General features: G+C 36.2%; 1 protein-coding gene across 1 annotated transcript in view; it reads right to left on the reverse strand.

Annotated features, from left to right (window-relative positions):
* RGS12 (regulator of G protein signaling 12) overlaps nt 1–14548 on the reverse strand; it is a 91154-nt gene that overhangs the window by 33123 nt on the left and 43483 nt on the right. The window contains exons 4-7 of the mRNA XM_075752592.1: nt 13542–13563; nt 5233–5402; nt 1999–2091; nt 721–864 (exon numbers count right to left, since the gene is read on the reverse strand). Coding sequence (XP_075608707.1) covers nt 721–864; nt 1999–2091; nt 5233–5402; nt 13542–13563 — 429 coding nt within the window. The remainder of the gene's footprint in view (nt 1–720; nt 865–1998; nt 2092–5232; nt 5403–13541; nt 13564–14548) is intronic.

Genomic DNA, 14548 nt, shown 5'->3' on the forward strand with positions numbered 1-14548 from the left:
AGACTGTGACACGCTTCCTTTATACAATTAAAGCTATATCCTTGACTTCGAAACAACATGATCTCAAAATTATTTCTACTAATAAATTATTAGGGTAGGAGTTACCAAAGAGATTACTTAGGAGAAAAAAGAAGAAACTTAAATGCTACAGAAAATGTGAAATGTATCCTGTCATTACATAACTGTTCTGAACATCAAAAATTATTTAAAATGCATCCACTTCAGAGGTCTTCAGATACCAACAGTTTTAACAAGCTCTTTGTTTGACAGTTCTATAAATCACAAGGGAAGGACACCTACAATACAACAGACATATTTTACAAACCACTTTAACCAAAATTAGACACTATTTGTGTACACAATTGTCCACTAAAGAAAAGAATAAGCAACCATATGCAAACACCATATGCAACGTTGTTGCACCAAATGGCATTATTTACTTGCACTAAACCTTCACTTCAATAATGGGATTTTTCAGATTATATTTTAGTTAATATTGATTTTCCACACATATGCAAATGTACAGAAAAACAGTCAAGCAGCATTCCATTATACAGCCTCTTTCTATTCTGCTAATAGAATCTATATGATCTTGACTTCTCTGTCTTTTTATGCACAGTAAAGCATATAGGACGTGAAACTACTTTTAGATATTTTAAAGCACTTCAGAGGAAAACATAATATACATAAATATACAACAGTCATGTTTTCTATGGTTACCTGAAGCTGCTGTTCCTTGAACATATCTGGATGTGGAGAATTGAGAATATCATCTGCCAGCTGTGCCTGGCTATCAATATTAACTGGGGTTGTAGCCTTGCTACACAAGAACTTACTGAAGATCTCTCGAGCTCTGTAAGAAAGCTACAGAAAATAAATGCTAAATGTATGTTTGCTTTGCAAATGTATTTTTATACAGGTATTTTTTACACTGATATATTCCCCACAAAAATATACAGCCACTCCAGTTTCCTTAATATATAAGCATTTTTCATTTAATAGCTTTTGTTAGTTTTAGGAATATAAATAGGGCTTTTCCTTTAAAATTACGAATATTCATCAGATATATCTTAAGCAGTAAAAGTTGCCATCAAAATAAAATTTAAAATAATCAAACTATGAAAATAATAAAGGTGAAATACATCAAATGCTGTCTTATGAAGGATAATCAATTTTTTTTTAGATTTTAGACCTTTTACGTAACAGTTACTATTTAAATAAATATGCTTCAATTTCTAGAAGTTAGAAAAATGTAAACAGATATTTGAATATTTACTGTTAAAAATACTCATGCTCTATTTTTAACTTGTTTACTTTGAAAAACCTATGTTCTGGAAATAATGAAAAAACCCCCACCAAACTGAGCTCAGAGCCCTTAAGTGAGGTGTTCAGAAAATGCATTGTTCAAAGACCAAAGAAAGTGGGGAAAAAACCTCAACGGTTCACAAAAGATCAAAGGAGAACTTGGTAGATGAAACCATTTCCACAGTGTTCACCTGACTAGATTTGGCTGTGGTGTAGACAGAAGCGTTGCTGACCAGCACAAAATTCAAAATTCACCAAAACTGCCTGACCAAAGTAGGAGTATCCTAAAAGAATGAGATGTGGACTTTCATAATTTGTGAAGAAACATGACTACGCTTACAGCAGCAAATATATCTAAGTTAGTTATAAACACACTATCATGGCTAGTGGAGGCAGCCTAGCTGAAAGAGCCCAACAGAGGCTAATTTTCACTTCTCCTTGACAGGTTCAATTAATTTGCTCTGCACTTCCTTGCACTGGGCTACTGCAGCCAACCATTTTTCAACATCCAGTATACCTTAGCTTATTTTTACAGAGCTAGCTCTGCACTTCACTGCAGCCTAAATATATCCAACATCTTAAACTGATGTCACAGTACAAAGACCACGCATAGCTCCAATAATTTCAATAATCTTGAAGAAGTAACAATTTTTAGTAAGCACCACCATATATTGAAATATAGCATTGACCCACCTCTTTTTTATCATGTGCAGGTACATGGTTAAAATATTCACAGGCCTGCCAAAATAAAATATTTTCTTCACTAAATTCTTTCCGTAGAAATTCCTAGGGGAAAAATAAACAAATAAATAAATGTCTCAAAGAAAAGAAGTTACTTCCATTTCAAACAACTTATTTATAATGCTTGATAAGAATATTAAAATTTGCATAATGGTAACATTTCATTCAGTCTCGCAGTCCAGTTTTCTCCTACAGTAAAAATCAATGCCAATATATGCCTCGTGCTTCTCCTCTTTCTCATTTCTTTTTAAACATATACAATTGAGAAGAATCCATCAAGTTACAATCAAATCATTTGCATATACAAAGATGAAATTTGAAACTGTGTGTTAAGCAGTGTATAAATTAGTGAATAAACTTTTAATAAAAATTTAAATTATTTATAACTACATTTAAAAATTACACTGTAAACCAGCTGTCTTTAATTGCAGTTCAACTGCAAATATAATAGAGTAGATGTTTATCAAGTAGTGCCCGTAATCAATTCTGTATTCATTACAGAGTCTTTCTGCATCACATGGCAACTACAAAAAATCATTTATCACTGCTTGCTGATGTGGTTACATGGGTTCTCCCTGGAAAATGCATTCTTAGAAAAAACATAATCTCCCAGTACAACATGCAATAATCAGGACATTCATATTACAGCATCCAAAGGTCCAAGTGAAGACTGGGACCCCATTTACTTGGGAAATTGTACAACCACAAACTGTCCCCGATTCAAATCTGTATCATTCAATACTCTCTCAGCACACATTTCTTGAAAGTATTTTAACCTTTGGGGGGTGGGGAGATATTAAAAAAATTATCTAGGCATTCATGTAATCAGAAAAATGCTTGTTTACACTTTAGAGTACCAGTGTTTAATTGGAAATTTTATTTTAAGTCGGCCCACAAGCCACAACCTTCACTCAAGTGTCACACTGGTATCACTCAAGCTTCTTTAACATACATGGCAGTCTCAGAAAGCGCTGCAGGAAGAGTCTTAAAAACTTAACTTCATTTGTGCTTTTAAGATTTACATAGAGTTTAGGGAGTCCAACTGCAAGAAAGCAATTGAGAGAAACTACAATACAGGGAGTCCAAATCCACCAGCAAGCTCTCAATTTAAAAGTTCTTCAGATACCTGAGACACCAAATATATAAAAGGTATAAAAGAGTAGTCAGGGGACATTTCTGCATTTTACATGTAGTTACACATTGCAGGAGAATCAAATTAGTGAGCAGGAACTGGAACCCAACTGCCTACTTCCCTACTCAGTGCCTTCACCCGCAATCTAAAGCCAATCTTGGGATGGCTTGCTTTCTGGCCTCGTGATTTGGGCACAGCTGGCTGCACAACAATTCAGCTTCATTAGAAAGACCAAGCGATGCCTCAGTTGGATGATGATGCCACCTTGCAGTGTCACACGTGGCTGGGAAGCTGGAGAAGCTGGTTTGAACCACTTGAGGAAGGAGCGTGCAATCAGGTCTCTCACTTCCTGGATCACTGCTTTCATCAGCAGACTATTATGCAAAATGTGAGTATTTGCAAAACATGCAAAATCTCTTCTTAGATAGCAATTCCTGCTCAGTGACAAAGCTGTCCTCAGGAAAGGTCTATGCATGCTGAATCCCAAATGCACCAAGATGCTTACTATGTAATCGTGAATCAAACGCTGATGCTCCAGTCTTCTTGAATACTGGCAGAATTCTGTAACTGCACAGTGTTACGATAGCCAGGTTGCAAGTAAATCTGAGCAATGGCTCTGGATCTCTCCTGGGCCTCAAGAAAATGGTGGTGCACACAATAAATTTCAACATTCCCTAATCGTTCTTTAAATTGGATATCTCTTTAACACATGCACTTTTGCAATGCTCATAAAAATAATTTGTAATTAGAATAAACTGTGGGGGGAAGTAAAACTTTCTGAATATCTGAGGTTGCCTTTTGCTGAAATGAAATCTAACTTCAACCTTTTAATCTGAAAATTTAATAAAATTACAGTAGCTATTTTCTAAGTTTTTAACATAAGTTTTGAACTTTCATAGTACTGAAAAATTACTGCAGCAATTTCTTCAGTGGACAGAAGTAAGTTTACTGATGGCTTACAAGTAATTAGAAAAGACAACTGTCAGTAGTGCCCCCACAAACTACATCCTTTTTCAGGTGGAATGTAACATCAGAGAAGTAGAAGTCTCAGTATCTAAGCAGAAATGCTAATAAATCTTGGCTACTCTGCTAAGAAAAATGGAAAGAGAGGGAACATAATATCCAGGATGTATTACTCTGCTTTCATCTTCTCTGTTTCCTCAAGCAGGTGTTCACTGTTAATGTGTTTTTCAGGTCCCCACACCAGTTAAGATGGAAGTCTGCTTATTAATCATTTTGATATTTTAATACTTTTGTATCAAGCAAAGGAGTCTCAGTTACTGCAGATTCCAATAATCTACATCTCCTACACTATAGGTTTCTTTATATTCTCTTTGTGAAAATTATTTGGGCAGCACAAACTGTCCTTGTGTAACATACTCACAATCAGTAACCTACTCTCAGTGCAACAATGCAAAAGTGTATACACCTCAATTTCCTAGAATGCAAAAGAGAGGTGATGCTATTTACTGCTTCATAAACGTGCTGCGCAGCTTAGTTTCTGCTTTGCAAATACTCAACACAATTCCTGCAAGCTGCAGCTTTAACCAGTGCTCTTAGCTACCTTAATTACTTCCAAAAAATATTTCTAAAAACCTTTTGCAGGAAGATAATCCATCATATCATTGAAAAAATGTTCTACATGGCTTCCAACATTCCAGTAGGTAAATGCGAATAGATTACTTAATAAACTACTGAAACTACTGCCTTTTTCTTACACAAAGGCTACAGATACAAATACGATAAAATGTAATTGTTTTACAAAATGGGGAAGCTTTCTAAAAGTTCAGATACACAGCAAAGCATAGCCTCCATTTTTATCTGAAACTTTTGCTATCCAGAAATGCATGGTGATATGTGTATTACTACAAACTCTTATTCAACTGTGAACCGGTTTAAACTTAGAAAGATGCTCAGATAACAACTGTGCAAGAATGAACTCCTACTTCTTGTCCTATGTAAGGACAGTGTCAAGAAAGAAAAAAGAATACAGGAAGATTACTGCAGCAGTATCAAGTATTTTGAAAGGCCTCTCACCGTCCCTCAAAACTTACTGAAAAATATTTAACACCAACAGGATCCTGAAGAAGACGCTCAAATGAAACAGCCCAGCTTGCAACTCTTCTTTCTCGAAGTCGTCGACAGCTCTGTACACTGGGAAGACTGGCATTGCTACTGAGGCTGTTTTCACTGATGCAGTCTTTTAAGTCGGTACTATTCAGCTCTGTTAAAAAAAATAAAAAATGAACAAATCTGTCAAGAAAGTATTATTCACTCTTACTCTTCAGCATTGTTTACTTGATTTATCACATCTCCTCTTCAAGCTCACTGTAGTGCAGACTTCAGAATATCCCTCCCCATTTTTATTAGGAGCACCTGCGTAGAAAAAACAACCCCAAACATCTCTCAATTTTCTTCTGTTCCACTGCAAAGAAAATTAAATTAGTGCCTTAAAAGCAATCCCCCTTGCCAGAAGCAAAAGGGGCAGGCACAAAAGGAGATCTTATTTCTTGCTCCACAAAATAAAGTATTTTGGACAAAATTTTCTGCTCACATTCCTCACCCCATGGACTGCACTCATTCATAAGATCATCCAAGGAAGGTAGAACCCACCTTCAGGAACCCACTGTTCACCAGAAAGTGGGCAAAAACCTATTTAGGGATAGGAGCTAGCAAAATTTCATATACTCTGAAATCAGTAGATACAGGACTCTGAAGTTTTTCATGGAAATAAAGGATTCCTGTTAAATACTGAGAATTTAGGAAAGGAGTCAACTGAGGAAAATAATACTAAGTAAAATGAGCTAGTAACAGATGCCTTCCTCATCCATGGTATCAAATCATTGATCCTCAATTTATTAGGGTTCCTGATAAAAACAGGGATCCGTAACTCCCTTCCAGACTCGAGCCATCATATTGCTATAATGTAGGGATCCCAACCTGAGAAATGACCAGATTTATCAGATCTTGAGAAAACAGAAGTGCTTTTTGAATTCTGAAAAACAAATCAACAAGACCCCACAGAGAATTCAGGAAAACACAACCTTGTGCAGCAGTGTAACAATTTCGAGCATTAACCCCAGATCATCTTTTGTCATGTATTAGTAAAAATATGCACCAAAAAAAATTCTTAAAGTGACCACTTGTTCATAGAAGTGGAAAGGTGAAAGAAATGGCTGATCTAAGTAAAAGAGGGACCTGTATACAACAGGGTCCTAGGCATAAACTTGTCAATTATTTGTTGCATGCCCTTTTACAAATCACCGCTCTCTCCATCTTGTTTACATCTCGTTTTACACCTCCATTTTGTTTACACAAATGAAAAACTGGTACAGTTGTACTCACAGATACTCAATTCACAGAGGTGCTCTGAGGTTTAATTAATTGGGAAGACACAATGAAATCAAGCCCTAAGCTACCTGGTCTGATCTCATAATGGACCCTGCTCTGAGCAGGAGAGGCTGCACTAGAGAGATGCCAAACTAAATGGGATTCTGTGATGAAGGGATAAAAAAAAGCAGATATTCAATTCTTTGAAAAATTAGCAGTAATAGATGTAAGAAAATTATATCCTCAAATGAAACAGATGATATCTTCAATAATTCCATGCCAAACTGAAAAGCAAATATACAGCTCGCTATAAATATAGATATAGAAAATGAAATATAGATATAGATAAATATAAATAAATATCTATAAATATAGATATAGAAAATGAAATTCACAACCAGTAAGAAATGGCCTATTCTTCACAGGGACATTTTTACTGTTGTTTATTTTCCTCAGTTAATCACCTGCACTAACTAAAACAAGGAGTAATTTCACCAAAATTAGTACTTTATAAGATCTCCCATGCTCTCCTTTTCTGTTATATATGTATTCCAAAGCATTTTGCATTTCCAAATTCTATGTTACAAAACATTACTGTTTCTCCCTGGAAGTATGAACTTTGAAAAAATGGACCATTCACAGATAATTATAAGCATAGGACAAAGTTATAAAAAAAGTTGTAAAGATAAGAAAAATTTAAAGAAATTAGTTTTGAAACTTCATTTTTAAATGTATTCTGCAGCTCAGAAATATTTACTAAGATGCAACAGTTAACTACTGCGAATTTCTGTAAGCAAAGCTATTGTTTAAGACAAAAATAACAGAAAATATGACAAAGATACAGAATTAGATTAGGGAAAAATGAAATCCTAACTTTATCTTTTCAACAATGATAATATTTAAGGACCATAACAACACAAAAGGTATATAAATATTTTTCTTTGCCCAATTGTCATATTAATCAAAGCTAATTAAAAACACTCAGCAAATAATGCCAACTTTTCTTATAACAAATATTTACTCACTTTTTCCTTTAAGACATATGAAAGACCATAACTGTTAGCTTCATTAGAGAATACCTGTCACCACAGTGAAACTATTGTGAAAGAAGCTAATGTGAACCTGAAGAGAATTATATCTAAATTTATTATCTGAAGTATTTTGCTTTAACTCTGCATACGGATACATTTTATTTTACAGTCCAGGATATAAATAGACACTCACTTCTGGATCTGGAACAGTTTCAGCTACTGCCTTACTCCGCGAGGGTTCAAATCCCCAGCATTCTCCAGTGATGACTGATGAAAACGTCCCAGTTCCTTTCAGGCAAAATCAGAAACGTAACCTCATCCCACATACCAAACCATTTAAGCCTACTTGGCTGACACGGGGAAATTAGGGAGTAGCCACACGAAGTGTTCAACTCTACACCCACGAGCCAGAGCGCCTTAGGACTGGGAAGGGATGGCAGCATGGCGGGCACAGCACTCCTCACCAGGTCAGCTTCGCCTTCCTCCCTCCGCTGCTGGCTGTTCGCCTTCCTCATGGCGGGCAGGAAGGTCGAGGGGCAATGAAGGTCTCTGGGGGTTTACACCAGTGGGTGGATGCTAGCACCTTTAATTGCTAGCTGCTGCTCACTCTCTCCAGTTTGTCAGAGTTACATCGGCTCTAAACTACGCTGGGTTCTTGTTCCTCTGATACACTGCTGACTATGGAGGTCCCATGAAAACAAATGAACCAAAATAAGACTGTTTTCGACAACTTTGAGAGCTACTGGCACAGGTCCTCTGAAGTGTCAAAGCGGCATTTAAGGGATTACTCATTCACAGTAAACTGTCTCTGTTTAGTGAATTTTATTTAGCTAATTCAGTTCTTTCTGAAAAAAATCTATTTGAATTCATACTCAACCCTGACAGTGCTTTGTTTTCCCTTAGAACAAAAATGGAGTCAGTTTGCTTTTAAAATCTGTACAGATTTCTGCTGGGGTACTTGTTGACCTGAAAACAACACAGAACAAGGTTGTTTCCCAGAAAAGGGGAATTCTAGTTATTCTAGGGTTACTCTAGTCTCTTTTACCACATGTACTAACAGATGCAATTAAAGCAGTTACAGCCTAGTGCAGGTATACCAGTGCATAATTTAAAATCAGAGAAAAAGAAAGGTCAGATGGGAAGAAAAAAAAACCCACCAGCTATAACACTAGTACACAATCTATCCAAATCTCATTTAAATGAAGACTGTGTAAGCCGTAACTCCTGCTCTGCTCCCCTCGCAGAGGAATGTTTCCAACGTAAGACTTCAGTGTCAGGTTTCCTGACTCTCACAACCTGTGCATTCCTCAGAACACACAAGCCACCTTGGAAAGCAGGAATGGAGAAACTTTCCAACCAAGTCACATATTTTGTCTAATGATCACTCTGTGATGATCGTTAGAGGAAGCATAGAGCCTTGATTCCCACCCTCAAACATTCTAACCGCCAGGATGTTGTGCCAAATGGCCTCCTCCTCCTCGTTAAGTGTTTAAAAAAGGAAGATTAGCTATAGGGAATCTCAGGACGCCAAAGGAGTTCACTGTGAAAACTCCAACTCAGGTGCACGGCAGACTGAGCAGCGTGGTGGCGTTTCCTAATGCCTGCCTTCCATTCTCCTCACTGCGTGGAAGCATCGACTCATCTTGCATTACCTGTAAAAGGAGGCTCCTTACTCAGCATCCTGAATCCCGGGGACCTAAATTTATCTCCGTTCTGTTCAAGAGCCATCGTACCTAGCGAGGAAGCACCACTTTCTGTGCAAACTCATTCAGTTTCATTTATTACCTTCTTCAAACAGAGAATTGACACAGAATGTTTTCTAAAAATCCACAGACAAGCAATCTTTTACACCTTTTGTGTTTACACATGCTGTGGAGGTTCTTGGTTTTGTTTTACAAAACCAGCATTAAGTAAGACAATGCAGGCATTTAATTAGCTAAAATCTTGAAAGTATACAGGATAAGATAGCTTTGAAAGTTTTGGTTTAAATAATATAAAGTAGTAAGTCTGAATACAATTAATTAAGGATAGTTTTGTATGCATTCGTTCATAAGATCCGTATATGTTTTTCAACCTACGAGTATTTTTTATTATTGTAAGAAGCTACACGTACCCCTTGTAATCATTGAAATGCATACATTCATATAATTAAGATATTCCAGTTAATCACTAAGTACATTACCTGGATAAAGCTGGTAAGAACCACTGTGGTGCCACTTAATCAAATACTTCAAGCCATTCACTGAAAGCCATCCTTCTGAATCCATACCAAGTTCAGCTGTAATGTCCCGGTACCCATTGGGGGCAGGTCAGTCTTACTGTATGGCACATTGTTCCTCTGCAACTTTGGGATAAGGGAAGCTAACGCATTTCCCCCCAGCAACTCCTGCTAGCCTCTAACACCATTCTAAACAAATCGATTCTTCACCCTCATGGCTTCAAGCAGAGGAAAGCAATAGTATACTTAACACAAAGCATTATAAAATGCTACATAAATAATTTAAAGAAAAGACCTTTTGCCGCTGCTGCTAAAGGAATGTGAATTATTTATGTTACAGTGGAACACAGCTACAACCAGCATGCGCTGCCAACGCATAAGTCATAAAAAAAATAAGTCATAAAAAATAAGTCATATACCTGTTGGAGGAAATAATCCATCTCTATTTATAGTGTAAACAGCAGTGTTTTGTTTTATTTTTTATTTCATTGCAGATTTTTTGCTCTACCTTCATTAGTTACTTTTAAAAATACAGTTTTACATTATTTATTATTGTAAACATCTGATTCCTTTCAAAAAAGATCTTCAAGAATGCTTTTCCTTATGAAAATTCTTTCCAGGTGATGAACACTAAAAACAAAAATTAGCAGAAACTACAGCAAAGTAGTATCTTGGGAAAAAGATGTGCATATAGTATCTGTTATGTTGAAGTATTTGGAAATAATAGACTCCAGCTTTGTGGAACTGATCTCTGTAGGGAGTAGCAGGTAAGAATGGACTTAGAGATTCCTAATAGCTCAGATACCTCACCACCTGTCTGTCTGGGAGACGAATGATGATGTATGTCTATTATACGTCCTTTTACCTTAAGGTTTTCCCTTTGTAATGTGCCATCTAGATATCAATAGCCGAAGTCAGACATTAGCTGAGGAATATCGATCATCCCTGTGATGGTTTAGACGGCACAGTGCCCGACACATCAGCCACAGCCTGCATGCTGCGTACGCACTCTCACTATTCCCACAGTCAGCAGGAATGGACAGAAGAAATCTGCTACTTACAGGTCGCTGTAGTAACATAAAATGGTTTCTGCTATTTCTAGAGCATAGGTGCTGCAGATTAATTGATCTATAGCAGTGACCTTGCATCTAAGCATTGTTAAGGTTTGCATTCTGATGTCTGCAATTCATTAAGCAAATCAATTACAGTTAGAGTTGCTACTGGTCATCATCTCTGGAAACAACACTAATCCAAGTACCTATCTTTTACATGTCACCTGTCTTGCAAAGCCCAAGTTCACGGTTCTGGCTAATGAGAACATCCCAGCCTTGCACAAGCTGAGTTACCATCTAAAATGCAACGAAGGGTATAGCTGGTTTCCAGTGCCTGGCTCTAATGTAATAAAAGCCATATGACTTGGGACTTCATTGGAAAGAAAATGTGCAGAGAGCTGTCATGCCTCCTATTATACTGAAGGGATGTATATAAAGACATAATAATTACTTTTTACACATAAATCTCCCTTCCCAGACTAAAGTTTAACAACAGTATTTATAGTATCTATTCATATGTGCAAATATTATTATTAAGATTTAGCCCAGGAAAGGCAGTATGCACTGCTATACTAATGGTTACACTGGTGCAAATTTCTCTAATCTAGACATGCCCTAAAATGTGTAAATCTGGGGATCTATTAATGAATTAGTGAGATTAGAGAAGATTGGAAAAATTTCAGTGCTGTGACATATTCAATAAAAGTCAAAGCCTTAAAATGTAATTCAGACATGAATCAGGACTTTTTACTCAATGCAGCTCTAAATGAAACAAATTAGGATTTTATTTCATTTCATTTTTTGTGGTTATGGTCTCCCTGGTTCTAATTTTTCCAATGCACTTTCTAGGTATTTAAGCATTGATTCAATATTACTCAGCACAGTTCGACAACTGCTTTTTACATAAATTACACCACCCCCCCCTTAAGTAGCATTTAACAGTGAAGAGAGAGTCCATGTTAAGTCTTCAGCAGTAGCTGAAAAAATAGGTCATAAAACTCAGCAGGAAAATTCATATTACTTATTGTTTATTCTTTCACCTCTGCAACCTATATGGCCTTTAGATTTCATGACATCTGAAAAATGTACAGAATTAATTGTGAAAACAGAATTACCTATGGAATTGGAATGAAATACAGAAAGTGATATTGGAAGCACTGAAAATAAGCCAGATCTTTATAATAAATTTTCAGCTGGAAGCATAAAAAGCTTGAAATGACTATCATATGAGTACTATCACAGGGATTTCCAAGTTTGGGTAAGCAACAGAAGTAAAATAATTTTCATAATGTTCATTTCAGGAACAAGAACCTTAGTGGAGACACGATGCAAGTACATTCCATTTTAGTTAAAAAAGATCAATCAAATTTTTTGCCCCTCAGCACCTGGAACTTAATTCAACTACACACACAAAGTCTGTCATTTGTCTTGATTTTTATATCAAACAGCTAACATCTGGGGAAAAAGAAATACATATTTTGTCCCCACAAAAACATAGGCTACATTTTAGAAACAGAAAGCCGAATAGTCACAATTATTTTCTGTTTCATTCTTTTGTCTCTTTGCAGACAAGACAGATACAACGTAGAGTCTATCTTCTCATCTAGACAGAAGTACTGTTACAGCAGTAGACTGTGTCAGCAGTAGAGAAGAAACTACCTCATAAAGTCAGCCAGTCGTTGGAAAATGGCTCTGTCAAAAGGACCAAAACAGTAATGTTTCTCTCAACAGTAGTTTCAGCTTTGCAAGGCATCAGATATTAGGACACGGTGGAGTTTTTTGAATAGTATTGCTGATTTTGCATTTACATTTGCATGTAATAACAAAAATTATCCTTACCACTTGAAATATTTCATCAATTTCACTGCACTAATTAGAGCAACAGTTCACCCCCTTTTTATTTCATAAAATTGTCTTTTTACTGTTGTCAAAGAATACTAAAAGTAATAATATGTATGTAAGTAATTTTCTTTGCAGGATCAAGTGAACCAACTCCTGCCAAGCAAGACAAGTGAGAAAAGCCATCTCTTGTATATCCTAAACTATACAAATTCCTTTATTCCATTAAGGAAGCATACTTGAACTGTTTCAATTAACTTCAAAGGTTCAGAGAAATCATCTCCTAATATTTAACAAAGAGTGGATGTCCTATAAAACATTAAAGCCATGTTAAAATCAAAACAAACAAGCTTAGGTGACATAAAGAGCTTACACAGAAGCACTCCAGAACTGCAAAAGCTCCATGCTGGGATTTTACAAATATCAAATTACTTACCCCCTTCTCAAAATGCATCACACTGTAAAGAAATTCCAACCTCAACAAATGCACCAACACAGCTTACAATTTAGGAGCTAGAGAATATCTCTTCAATAGCAAACAGGGTATGTAAAGGACAATAAAACAGAGAACAAGATTTTATCTACCATCCAACTATATGAAAGTCTACCAGCTCTGCCTCTTTATTATTATGAATGAAGAAGCCTAGTCATAATAAAAACGTGCATATATAGAGAGATGTGCCACCAAAAAAATTATGCAAATAAATTGGTGAAAGTACATGAACATAATCCCACAATATTTCCACTGGCAGAGTTCCCAAGGAAGTCACAGAGTTCTGCACACTTTGGACTCACACCTTGTAATACATCACTTTATTTACCACATATTGTGTTGCTTAATGTGGAAAATTGACACTTTTTCATTATAAAAGTAAAAACAAGCATCAGCTTACCTCCATCAGAAACGGTTGCTGACTGAAATAAGAAAGAGAAAAAAAAATGTTACTGAAGTTTCATAGTAAGTATTAGAAATCTCTGAGCTTCAGGTAATATTTGAAGTGTTAGCTACTTTTATCATCTTATTAACAACAGATAACATGTGAGAGGAAAATCTAAAGAAACCAGGAAACAGGTGTTTCCTCCCCACCATGAAATTCACCCCAGGCCTTTTAACCACTGTCCTGGAATTCGATCCCACAATATTTACTGGACAAAGTACTTCTGCTGTGAGTAGCTACACTGCTTCCAACATTCCTCTTTAGATGGATAGAGTCAAGCCGTTGGTATACGTCAGAAAGCACATACCTTAAAAGTGACCTGAAAAGACTTCAAATGAAAACACCACCTCCTATACTTTATTTTGCTGCAATATCTGGAGATATGTGGCATCAAAATTAAAATTCAGATATTCCGTCAGTCAGATGACACTGAAAACTTGCCCTGCTGATGACTTCTGACTTCCAGAAAGCCAAAAGGATGTAAGAGTGTTTCCAATAAGCTAGGACTGAGGTAAGGACTCCTCACCATCTCTGTTAGTATTTTACATCAAATTGTCAAGGATAATCAGACCTCTAGAGAAATGTTGAAGATTATGCTTTTATCTACCCTAAACTTCTCACCTTCGATTATGAATTACCTCAAGGCAGCTAACATTTCTGTAAAACCCAGTAGGTGACAACTTCCCAAATGCGTACTCCAGAGCTTGCATCTTGACACTCAGCTAAGTGAAAGACTGGAAGGACAGCCAATTTTTAGACTGAAGTTTATATTAATTTTTAATAGCTATTAAAAATTATTAGCATTTTAATTTAGGGAATCTTTTCTTGGTCATTTAAAGTGTCCTTGAATGTTTAAGTAACTTTCTAGAAGAAACTCTCTTATTTTTTACTGCTCTTTAAAAAGCTAGGAAAGAATGCCCTATAATATCTACAATTTCTTCAAGACAGAAAACACACAGAAG

The sequence above is a fragment of the Balearica regulorum genome, chromosome 4 (assembly GCF_011004875.1).
Source record: "Balearica regulorum gibbericeps isolate bBalReg1 chromosome 4, bBalReg1.pri, whole genome shotgun sequence".
Lineage (NCBI taxonomy): Eukaryota > Metazoa > Chordata > Aves > Gruiformes > Gruidae > Balearica > Balearica regulorum.